The 13571-nt window shown below is 33.2% G+C and overlaps 1 protein-coding gene across 1 annotated transcript; it reads right to left on the reverse strand.

Moving 5' to 3' along the window:
• Positions 1-11851: 11851 nt before the first annotated feature.
• LOC126708917 (zinc finger CCCH domain-containing protein 23-like) lies at positions 11852-13361 on the reverse strand. The gene has a single exon (XM_050408924.1). The coding sequence runs from the start codon at positions 13290-13292 to the stop codon at positions 12231-12233; it is 1062 nt and encodes a 353-aa protein (XP_050264881.1). The 5' UTR covers positions 13293-13361; the 3' UTR covers positions 11852-12230.
• Positions 13362-13571: the final 210 nt, after the last annotated feature.

A 13571-nucleotide genomic window follows, 5' to 3' on the forward strand; every position in this document is an offset into this window, starting at 1 on the left:
AATAATAATTTACTAAGGTTTGTGTGAATTAATTGGTTTTTATATAGGATAAGAAGAGTTGGTTATTTTAAAATTTTTATTAATTATATAATATTATATATATATTAAATATATGAGTGGGTCGGGTTGGGTTTGGCAGGTTTGAAATTTTATGACCCAAACCCAACTCGACCCACTATCAAAAATTTTTTTGTAATCCAACCCAACCCACTAAGGCCTAAAAACCGACCCAACCCAGTGGGTTGGGTTGGTTTTGGCAGGTTGGCTGCATACCCGTACTGAAAACTGAAAACTGAAAATACTGTAATAAAATAATTTTGAAATGTGTGAATAGTATCATGAGACTCAATTTTAAAGAAAATTTTGCTGAAATTCATATTTGTAGGTCCCGTGAACAGTGCACGAGACCCACACAAAAAACACATGGGACAGCACAAACGCAAACACATTTGTAGCTAAGCGTACACTCAATTGAATTAATTCTTTTATGGATTTCCAACATGAATATTAGTGGGATAAGAACCCTTCATGTTAAAATCCTTCAATTCTTTTGAATTTTTTTGTCAAATGTAAGACATGTGGCATTTATTCGATTTTGTGTGGTTTATATGGATTTTTTAAAGATTATTAAAATTTTAAAATACCATGTGTCTTACATTCAGATTAAAATTAAAGAAAATTTGAATAATTAAATGGGAGAGATCCTTTTAAAGATTGTGGAGTCCTACTATTTTCAATTGGTAAGTTGGTGCACATTTCAAATCATTTTGTCACCCATTAAATGGTGCAAGAGAAAGAATGACCAAAACAATTTTTTTTTTTTTTTTTTATAGAAAGTTTCAACCTATGGCGTCTGCCCCTGATAATAGTTCTCTATCATTAGACCAAGACACCAATCAGTTTTTGGTGTAGACAGGAATTGAACCCTAAATCTTTTATTCAACAATCAAAGACTAACTAGTTGAGCTAACTGGAACCACCAAAACAAAACTATTTTGAAAATGTTAAAGATATATTAGCCCATTAGTATAGGCCCAAACCTAATTCTACTTTGTGTGCAAGCCAAGTCTCCTACTTATACTAGAAGTTTATTAGTCTAGGGTTTAGTCTACTATATATACACATCTTATGATTCATTGTAACACAGGATTTGTACTACACTATAATATATTATTGATGTAACCCTTTAGGGTTTCCTCCGTGGATGTAGGCCATTAGGCTGAACCACGTAACTCTCGTGTGTTATTGTGTTTTATACTTTATACTTTCGCTTCCGCATCTATACTAGTATATTCAACATGGTGTATCAATGCTAATATTTAACATGGTATCAGAGCCACCTTCCTATGGCCATGGTTTTCTGTCTTTATGGTATATTTAAGAGCAATCTTTGTCTTCCTCGGTGTTTTTTTCACTGCGTTCATCTTCTTTGGCTTCCTACTGTTGCCGTCAAAACTCTCCGGTATAGTCAAGCCACCGTTAGAAGTCGCATGAACACTGCAAGATCATTGTCTTCCTCAAACTACTATCACAGAGCCAAACTTCATTCAAGGGATCTTCTCAACCTTATCAAATCTCAAGATTTCATCAAGCTTCCATCTTGAGTTTGAGAGGGGGTGTTAAAGATATATTAGCCCATTAGTATAGGCCCAAACCTAATTCTACTTTGTGTGCAAGCCAAGTCTCCTACTTATACTAGAAGTTTATTAGTCTAGGGTTTAGTCTACTATATATACACATCTTATGATTCATTGTAACACAGGATTTGTACTACACTATAATATATTATTGATGTAACCATTTAGGGTTTCCTCCGTGGATGTAGGCCATTAGGCTGAACCACGTAACTCTCGTGTGTTATTGTGTTTTATACTTTATACTTTCGCTTCCGCATCTATATTAGTATATTCAACATGGTGTATCAATGCTAATATTTAACAGAAAACACAAAGATCTTTTCTTTTTCTTGGAAAAATATTGAGCCATGTGCTTTTATTTGAGTTGTTTGAGATTTTAATTTTATTATCCAATAACTTCTTTCAATATTTGATTTTTATTAAAGGAATTTTGTGTTTACTTGGAGAGTTGGAGCATACAACTTTGAAGAAATAATCAATATCAACTCTAATGCTCTCTTTTTGCCATTCTCAATGAAATTAAAGAACTTTATGTTTGAGTGAGGCCCATCTTTTAAGTGAGGGTAGATTGTAATTAATTTCACCGTTAGCATATTTACATATAAGTTGGCATTAAAATTGCGGTTGAACCAATGAACTATTGAAGGCTTGAAGCAATAAATCACTATATCGGTCTCTCAATTGATAAACATTCGTACCATTTAGATAACTATGCTCGATGGATAAGATGAATCTGGGAATCCAATGTGGAAAGGAAAATGAAGGGTCTGGCTCACTGAAATGTACTAATTGAAGAGACAATGCATTGAAGGTATTTGATTTTATGCACAGCTCGTCTTGCAAGTGGAATATCATTTTCACGGACCATGGTTTACTCGGCCCCATGCGTTGGCCCATCTGCAAAGCAACGTATTATTGACTGAAAATGTTAGAGACACAAAAAAATTCACAATTTATATTACAATTTAGTGAATTCACCACATGATGAGTTGTAAGTGATGAAGGTGTCGACCTACCATTTTACTTTCATCACTCACAACTCATCACGTGGCGAATTGTGACAAAAATTGTAGATTATTTTATGTCTCTTGTTACCGACGAGTGAATGCATTACCCTACCATATCCATATGTTTCATCAAAGGATTCGTTGGACCCAAAAGATTGTTTTTTTTTTTCAAGAACAAATGGATAATTGTTCTAGATACTATGTTTTAACCTAAAAAGTCAGTTTCTTTTAAGCGTCAAATTTTGGTGAGGACACACACATGGACATGGCTTAGTAGTAAGATTGTTGAACCGACCCATGTGTTTCGGAGCAGACAAATACCTTTACCAAAGTGAAAAGGAAATGTGAACAAGTCCAACAAACATGGCAACAATCAACTGCTAGTTGAGACATCTACATTAAATAATGAATATTGACCTTGTATCAATGGCGATAGAACAATCATGAATAATTCATTCATATTGATTATCTCCAGTCTCCACACACTAGTAAATTGATCCCTCAACCCCATACCTTACTCATTATGGCACAAGCAAGTGTAGTTACAAGGTGGGACAGGATGTTCAAATCTCTTCCCAATTATTGAATTATCAAAAAAATTTGTTAAATACACATTTAAGAAATTTCCATGCCTAAGGAGTACTGTAGCTAAAACAATCATCTTAGAAGGAAAAACTAAGAACGAAAACGGGTTAAGTTTGGAACAAAAGACGTTTTTTTAATTTTTTTTTTTTAAAAAAAAAAAAAGCTTCTAAATATAAAGCCCTATTAAATTTTAGCAATTTCATCTCAAATGGATTCTATATATATATTTGAAAATTGAACATCTAAAATACTCTTTAACAAAATTTAAATATTAGTAAAAAAATTCACTAAATTAAACAGTATTTTTTAAATAATTAATTAAACTGTATTTTAATAGAGAAAGAAATGCATACTTACTTTTATTATAGAAATCTTAGTTTTTTGTAAAGTAAATTAATGATACAGATATTTTATTAATTTAATATATAATTAGATTGGGTTGTGGTAGTTACAGTACAAAACCCAAACGATCCAAACCCCTCCGAAATCCTAACATATTTAAACATTTGGACTTACAGTCTTAAACCCTCCACAAACCTATTTAAAAAATCTCAAACACGTACCATTGGGATTAGGTTGGGTCAAAAACCTACCAAATCTATTTGAAAATTGAACATCTAAAATACTCTTTAACAAAATTTAAATATTAGTAAAAAAATTCACTAAATTAAACAGTATTTTTTTAATAATTAATTAAACTGTATTTTAATAGAGAAAGAAATGCATACTTACTTTTATTATAGAAATCTTAGTTTTTTGTAAAGTAAATTAATGATACAGATATTTTATTAATTTAATATATAATTAGATTGGGTTGTGGTAGTTACAGTATAAAACCCAAACGATCCAAACCCTTCCGAAATCCTAACATATTTAAACATTTGGACTTACAGTCTTAAACCCTCCACAAACCTATTTAAAAAATCTCAAACACTTACCATTGGGGTTAGGTTGGGTCAAAAACCTAACAAATCTAATCCATTATCATCCCTAAGAAAAACAAGATATATTAAGGAGAGTGGAAAATTTGTTAATAAAGTAAAATTTAGATACAGTATATTAAGCTCTTCAATTAAAAATACATTGAATTTAACTATCATTGGAAAAGATAATAGTATTTGTGCTTCATTGATCAATGCATCTATTTGTTAAATTTAATTAAAAAACCTAATGTATTGCACAAAATGAACTGTATCTAAGTTTGGTTGGTGTTGGTTTTATCCAATTTTAATTTGCTGCACCAAACCTAACTTTCTTGCAAGATAAATTAAATGGTGGTAGGAGCTAAGCTAGGTATGAGTAGTGACCATCAATGAATGTAAGAAACGAACAATGTTTATCCAAGTGAAAGGAACTTAGGTCCCCCTACAAGATTTAGTTGCCTCCATGATGGAGACTTTGATTTTCCAAACTCCCCCAACCCCAGGAAAGATACTTACGGGTGAATATTTTGCAACAAAGTCACTAGACGCACAATCAGATGCTGCAGTGTGGACCTAACTCCCCCCAAAATAATGCTCTGTACTCTGTATTGGTCGACGGGTTTGGATAGAAGGCCACGTTGACACATAAACATGGGCTGCGCTACCTTAAGGGTAGGGTGGTCCCAGGACCACCCTGACCTGAAAAAAAAAAATATATATATATATATATATATAATAATTTAAAATTTTTTATTTGTTTACCCTTCAAAAAAAAATTGGGAACACCCTCAATTTTTTTATGCTAATAAAATTAAATTCTACTCCATAATTTGTTCTACATTCAGTTAATGAATGATTGTTTAGTTATGTACATTAAAAGAGATGTAGCTTGTAGTATTGATAAATGATAATGAGACTAACATGCAACGATTTCAAAATATGAAAACGCGAAGAAGGCAAATGTAAATTTTATGTATTTGCGTATTTTTTTATTGTTGTCTATATATGAATTTCTCTTTTTATTAGATTGTATAATTTATATTTCTTAAGGAACATCCTGAGAAAAATTTCTGGAGCCACCACTGTACATAAAAACAGAATACATCCCCATTCACAGTCGCCACATAAATGCGGCCAAAAAAGTAACCGTAATGCATTTAATGCGGTGATAACAGTTTTTCCTTAGATATTTTGTGTTTCCTTCTTTCTCGTATATTTATGTGGCACACTCCTATCACCAGGGCCTTTCGGAGGGGCCCTCTAATTTCCAGAGTTACGTATTTGAGTTACATCCTTCGCATCCGAGGAGGTATTCCTCCTCGGATCATCTTTCATGCATTTCCTGTTTATGAGACTTTAACTGGGAGTCCCTTTTACAAACTATTTGCCTCTCCTCGAATTTGTCAATTGTCCTGGGTGAAGCCCAAAGCCCACTATATGGTTTTGGGCCTTTATCCCTACAGTTATGATTGATGCATGATAAAAAAAAAAAAGTATATTAATGATGAGATTATAAGAAAGTTTGGCTTGTTTTTATTCTTATCCTATGGTTTAATTATTTTTTTTTCAATTGAATTCTTTAACTTCACATTTGTTTTTATTGTAGTTTTTCCGCACACCCCTGTTCAATCCACATCGTTAAGTTCATTGATACGATATCATTTGTCTATTTTTCTATTTCAAATCTGAAAATGATTTAAGATTTTTTTTTTAAATGTTATTGAAATAGTTGTTAACAATACCATTGTGACCAAGTTTGTATCGCAATCGTCATCTGAAAAAGATCAAAGCCTAATCTGGGCCTTTGGCTTCATGTTTTGGTGTTTTTTCCTTATATGGTTTGTGTTCATGATCATGTTCGTGGTTTTTGAGTTTGATTTGGAAGATTTTGGATAATTATAACTTTTTTTTTCCTCCTTTAATTGCAATTATCACCATGTTGCAAACTGAGATGAATACAATCGGAAAGATAAGCATTTCCCACTAGGGGGTAGTAGGTACATGCTTGACGCTAACCTGTCAAGTCAATTGAGTGATTTTGATTTCTAAACTATTGAAGACACAATGAAGTAGAAAGAATCCAAATCCATCCCCATCAAAATTGTGCAATCAATTATCTATACTTTTATCCAAACATAATCGATCTTGTCGTCTCATATAAACGTACCATCTTAACGCATGGATATAGTGATAAACACCAAAGATAAGAGGGAGCCAAATATTTGCATAGAAAGTAAAAATACAATCATAACGACACAATGTTTAGTGCATTGAAAACGATTTTCATACCTTTCAAAAACCCTTTTGTCCTTACAAAGATTAAGCCCATTGTCAATTTCAATAATGCTGTCTAGTAAGTAACACCATTGCACACGTGCGAGTAGGCACGGACACATGCATGAATCTTTTTTTTTTAAATGTTGGGATAAGTTATTTATTACTATGGCCAAGAAAACTCTATGAAGTACAAATAGAAAGCTTTAAGAAAATTATTCATTTTTAAGTTATTATTTTTTTGATTTCTCCAAAAAAAAAAGTTATTATTTTTTTAATGTTTATTAATTCTAAGTTATTATACTTTATTATACCCACTAGACTAGTACATAAATTAAGGTCATGTTCCATCACTTTCGTACATCCGCTTGAGTTACAAAGCTCGCATGCGTGACTGAGCGCTGCCTACGGCCTATATTTAAAGTTCATTTGTTGAGAAGTTGTCAAGTTGATGGAAAATAATGGCTTATTCTTGATGGTAGGTATTGATCATGACAATGTTTGATTACTTTTTTTTTTTTTTTTGGTAAACGATAATGTTTGATTACACTCTTAGGGGAAAAAGGAAAAGGTAGGTATGGTTTAAAAAAATATATAAAGTAAAAACAATGTTACTATTTATTTTTTGGGTTGATGGGACAATGTTACTATCTTTATAAATTTATAATTTATGGAGCTGATAAATTATGTTTAAAGTAATGTCACATTTTTATAAACTGGTCGATGATATTATTTTTAAGATTAAATTCAATAAGGATGTAGGGGTAAAATTCAAATTTTACATCCACTAATTTTAATATGACATATCATTATATCACATATTAAAATAATAGGCACAATTACGCCCAATCAATTTTAATATCTATATTTACTCAAAAAAAAAAAATCTAATGCCCATATGAAAATCTAACCTAATTGAAAGTTTATTAAGATATTATTAGGTGTGGTAGAAGTATTGAGTTTTAAGCAAAAAAAAAAATTATTTGATATGATATTCTCTTATTAGATGATTTTACATCACATTTTTATCAAATTCAGCTCCTCATTTTTATTGTACATGAATCAACATCCAACATATAAGCTAATTCCCCCTCAAAAAAAAAAAAAAAAACATATAAGCTAACAAAATAAAATTATGTCCCTAAACTTTATCAGGCCCCATCTTTTTTTTCCTTTTCTTTTTACTTGTTTGCCCTTGTTTGGATAAGGTCAATGCCTATGACTCATTGGACTAATTTACTCAACTATCATGCCATATTGAGTAACAAGGACTGAAGGACCCATCACCAATCCTATATTTAGATAAAGCAGATGGCGAAATTAGTATATTCCAGTATTTTTTTTTTTTTTTTTTTCTTTCTCTTATCCTCTCTCACTCCTATTTCTCCCTTCCAAATATTACACAAAATGTTCCAATCTCATCCTCTTTCTCTCTTCCAAATATGACCCAAATATTTCATTTAAAATTAGTAATTTTTTCTTGGTTACCCTTTTCCTCCAATTTTATCCTTTCTTCTCTTCCTTCATTCCAAATATTATATTACAATTCTTATCCGATCTCTCCTTTCCCCTTGGTGAGAACACAAGATTCAAGGCCTCCAATTACATAAACCTATGAGACGTAAAAAGAAAACTATTCAGCCAATAAACTTATGAACGTAGCCTTCTATTAGTTGGATCCAACCCTAACTACTTAATATCTATGGTTTATTTTATTTATGTAATTGGTTATTAAGAATTTGATTCATTATCTTATTAGCTTAACATTGTTAGCTTTTTTTTTTTTTTTTTTATTCTTCTTTTTTTTCCTATTAGGACAATAAGTTTGGAACTCTACTGAAAAACTCATCATTCAATAGAATCAATACTAATAATTCTATGACCACAATCTTTCCCACAACTATCATACGTGACTGATTGAGAGTAGTGGAGAAAAAGTGTTAAATCTATGTGCAAGTGATAGGTAGTCAATCATAATCTGTTACATCAAATTAATTTTGACAAAAAAATATGGTACAAAAGTTGTGGTCCTAAAATAACTCGTTGAATTTTTTTTTTTATACTTGTTCAAGTAATACTAAAATTTATGGTGGAACTTATCTAGAGATAGCTTGGTTTTTTTTTTTTTTTTTTTTTTTTCGTTTTGCTATTAGGACAATAAGTTTGGAACTTTACTAAGAAACCCATGGTTCAATACCAATAATTCTATGGTCACAATCTTTCTCACAATTATCATATGTGACTGACTATGAGTTGTGAAGAAAAAGTAATAAATCTGTGTGAAAGTGATAAGTAGTCAATCACAGTCTATTACATCAAATCAATTTTGACAAAAAAAATATGGCACAACAGTTGTGGTCCTAAAATAACTAGTTAAATATTTTTTTATAACTCGTTTAAGTAATACTAAAATTTATGGTGGAGCTTTCTAGAGATAGCTTGGTTTTTAAGTAACTCGATGAATATATCTCTAACAGCATCGTAAACAAATTTAATCCGTTAATTGTCCGAAAATGCTACCACATTGTATAGTAGTAAATTGGATGCTATTAATAGGTACGCGTTGAATTTAATCTCATCACTAGATGTGTGAATACCCATTTTAAAGAGAATTCCTCCCATCCAACTTCACTGTCCTTTATTTTTGGCTTGAATGAATCCTGGAACATAGACTTTCTCCATAATTTGTTGAAATAACAGGTTGTGAACACAGAAAAATAAAGTGATGTAAATTATAAGTTCATATAAAAGTGAATGTTTATCACTCATAATTTGTAATATCAATAAGGTTTTAATAAGGTAAAACGTTGTCTTTGTATCAAAAGTGTTTTAGCTTTTATTAAAGAGTGTCTTAAAGTCAAAAATTAAGAAACATTTAATATTCTATTAAATGATATTTTATATATTTTTAAACAATTTTTATGTCACACTAGTTATTACATACAACTGTACATACAGAGTACTTGACTCACAATTTTTAGTGGAAAGTGTATATGTACGGTAGTGTGCAACAATCCATCATATCAACATAAATATTTTTTTTTCCCCTCATCGCAATCCATCATATCAACAGGAAAACGTTGTCTTTATTTCAAAAGTGTTTTAGCTTTTATTAATGTGTAAAGTCACAAATTAAGGAACATTTAATATTCTATTACATGACAATCGCACACTCTAGATGCGATGACCACTCTATAAGTATAAATGTTTGTGAGGTGTAGGAGGTAAAGGTCGGAGTTCAAGTCTTTAAGAAGAAATTTCACACATATATACACTTAAATTATATTAGAGTAAAATTTCTATCATATATATATATATATATATATATAAATCTATTACATGATATTTTTATATATTTTTAAACAATATAAATTTCACACTAGTTATTACACACAACCGTACACACAATACTAAAATTGTGACTCACAATTTTAGTAAAAAATGTGTATATATGGTTGTGTATAGCAATCCAACATAACAAACAGTGCATGCACTAGTATTTAGGAGAAAATAGGCTTTTGTCCTTATTTTTTTTAATATCTTGTACAATACTCCTATTTAAGCAAAATAGCAATGTCAAATTTCACTTAAATTTTCAAAAAAAAAAAAAAATTAAGTGGCAAGATATACATAAAACTTGACATTACTAATGTTGAGTTCCAACTATAACTTAATTTTTTAAAAATCAAATTTCAAAACAGGAACACAGTGTTTAATAGTTTCAAAACAGATGCTAGATATTTTTAAAATATTAAGGACAAATGCCATTTTTTCCTAATATTTAAGGTTTGTTTGAATACCGTTTATTACTGAAAACTAAAAACACCGTAATAAAATAATTTTTAAATATATAAATAATATCATAAGACTCAATTTTAAATAAAAATTTGCTAAAATTTGTACTTGTAACACACAGAACCCAAAAGAAAACGCAGACGCTAGGTTTTTTTTTTTTTTTTTAAATATTCGTCGCAATCCAAATCCAGCCTTAGCCTTATTCTTTTACCGACTTGGTTTAGAGCGTACATAGCCAAACGGAACCCAATGGCACATATATTAAAGGACTTTAGTGATGGAGCAATCTTTGGCATTCATAGACAAGTCCACCAACATAAAAACCCACTTTTTATAGAGCCGCCACTACAGTATCCCCCACCCCCAAGTAACTTTATGGCCTTGTGAGTGACGTGATTATAATAATAGGACAAAAATTAAACCAAATCCTGGAACTACCGGCCACTTTGTCTGCCTTGTACGTTATATTTTATTAATTCTAATCATGTTTTCCTTACAAATGGCCCCATGTCTCTCCCTCTCTCAAAGCAAAAACTACCACCTCAAGCCTTTGAAATGGAAAGAGTAAGCAGATTTTTCCCAAGGAGCCCACAAAGAATTGGTGCTTGACCATATCTTGTCCCTTCAAAACTTTCACATCAAGGATTTCTTTTATTAAATTGTCAAGTACAAGTGGCACAAAGGAGATAAACTAAACTAAAATATGTTTAAAGCAGATAAGGACAGGTTTATCAGTTCAACACCACGTCACAAATCTAATCTCTAAGAGAATTTATTGTCACTTAAAATACTCAGCAGTAGAACAATAGAACATGATTATGATTCTTCTGGTTTTTCTTTTTTGGGAGGGGTGCAATGGCAAAAAAGGCTTGGCACTCAAGCTTGTAGAATGTAGAACAATTAAGAAGTTGCATCACTATCATATGTAGCCCTTCAAGATAGAAAACAACATTTCAAGAAGATAAACACCCACACCATATAAGATTTATGAGTAATAAACATCAAAGCTAAGAGGGCAGGAAATCACTTTCAATAGCTTGATTGGCTTCCTAGAACTAATCCGAGTACTAACCGAAGACCAAAGAAAATGAAACATGGCATAACATCCCAGAACAGAACATAAGTAGAAATAAAGTATTCATCCAGTATTCCAGTGAATTAGGCTGAATATGAAACAGACATACAACAACTCTAAACATGTCGTGTTTATGTCGCATCCAAAATCGAACAAGCCAAACCTATATTCGAAAATATAATTAGAAAAAGTTCAAAGCTATCATGTGATCATTTTTAGACATGTCGTATTCCTATTGCATGCAATTCCATACAAGGCCAAACAATGAATCCAAGTGATATTAGATGCTTACAAAGAGTGATACGTGATTTATTTTTATAAATGTTATGGACATGACACAAGATACCCATGATCTAAATCAAATTCATGCTCACATTTTTAGTCAGCATTATTATTAGTCTGTCGAGAAATCTATAACCAATATGATTAGTCTGTCGAGAAATCTATAACGTACCACAAAATTTGGGTGCTTAAATAAAGAAACAGTTAAACACAAGATGAAGATAATATGTAACAAAATTTGGATACGAAAATAACCAAACAATTAAAACAAGATGAAGATAATATGTAACAATACATTTAATTGCCAAAAACATGTACAATGATATGATAATACTCCGAGAAAATTAGACAGAGAATCCAGAAAGTTAAAAATACAAATCATAGACAGATTGATCAAACCAAATGCTACTCATTCTTCGGCAGTCTGAGAAATCCTTCTTAGTCTGTACAAAAAGAGTTGCCATTTTTATCTTGGGGGAAGAACCACAAAACAGAGACTCGGATCTCTCTTCCCAGCCCAGTGAGCATATACAGTGAAAAATGTCCAAAATCAACATAATATTTACAGAGTCAGAAGAATCATAGGCCACCGATTTCTTAAACCCCAAAAAGATATATATACTTAAAAACGGAAATGACTCGGTGAGTCAATTCACTTAACCAACTCCGACACCCAACCAAAATCAGGACCAGACACGGCCGAGTCAACTCGTCGGAGCGAGTTCTCCTTACTGAGTTTAGCATACATCTGGGCTCGTAAGCCCCTCCCAGACTCCACCCTCTCCATCGCTGGCTCTTCCTCACACTTCGTTTCCCACAGGTCAAATGGACCGAGCCCAGAACGAGTCACGCTCCGAGTCGGAGTCGAAGGCGTGCTACAGAACCCGGGTCGGACAATCGACGCACGGGGCGACCCGTACCCAGATGGCGAAACTGACCCCACTTGATTCCCCCAACCGCCACAACCGCCCATTTTCATCTTCCGCATAGAAGCAACGAGTTCGCTCACCGATTTTCCCGATCCAAACCCACCGAGTCCGCCTTCAGTCGGCGACAAGGGCGGCGAGTCAGACTGGGGAGAAACCGGTGGCGACACCAGAATCGAAGTGGGCGATGAAACAAACTTCGACCCACTTTCCCTTCCACTCTGTTGAGTCAAGACTCGGAGTTGTTGCGGCGAGTGGGCGAAGAAACAGACTTTCCGACCACAACTCGGTCCGTCCTTACAGGGCTGAGTCCGATACCGATTCGGATGCAACCAACACTCGAAAACCCCATGTGCGAACTCGCACGAGTCCCCTTTCTTACAATTCCCTTTGCGAAACTCAGGACACGCCGTACCGGAATAGTGATACTTCAGTGGGTCCCTCCGACGAGCCTTCTCACCAGGATGCGCGTACGGACACTCCGTCCAATCATGCGACCTCGCACGTGCGCACCTCCGAACCTTAAACTCGTACATCCGAAAATGGTCGCACGAGAACGCGTCCTGTACGACGTCCGAAAACGAGTACGACTCGTCGTTCTCGTTCGACGGCAAGTAACGGTGGAGGGCAGCGAAGGAGTCAAGCAAAAGAGAGTGGTCTCCGTTACCGGCATTGGCGTTATAGTTGACGGAGAAGTTTGCTAATGGGGACGAAATCTGAGACGCTTGATCGTCGAATGGGTCCCACGGAGGCACTTGGACCGTTGGATTTGGATTTCCAATCATCATCTTGAACTTGGGTTTGAATAGGACTTACAGGTTTTTTGGATAGTCAGTGAGGTTATGGTGTCTCTCTGAAATATAAACTGCTCTGGGAGAGAGAAACAGACTCCTTTACCCTGGTATGGTTAATATTAACCACGGTTAGGTTGAAATATCTCGTCCTTTTAGGAGTTTATTATAGAGTGGGACGCCTCAGTTTTCTTACCATGTGTCCTCTTCTTTGGTACCATTGACTAAAGATCACGATCCTCTCTCTATTTTTGTTTTGGAATTTATGGTGATTTT

Source organism: Quercus robur, chromosome 2 (assembly GCF_932294415.1).
Source record: "Quercus robur chromosome 2, dhQueRobu3.1, whole genome shotgun sequence".
NCBI lineage: Eukaryota > Viridiplantae > Streptophyta > Magnoliopsida > Fagales > Fagaceae > Quercus > Quercus robur.

What these genes read in the sequence shown, in the direction of transcription:
- LOC126708917 (XM_050408924.1), bottom strand. Translation starts at nt 13,292, where the DNA reads ATGATGATTGGAAATCCAAATCCAACGGTCCAAGTGCCTCCGTGGGAC.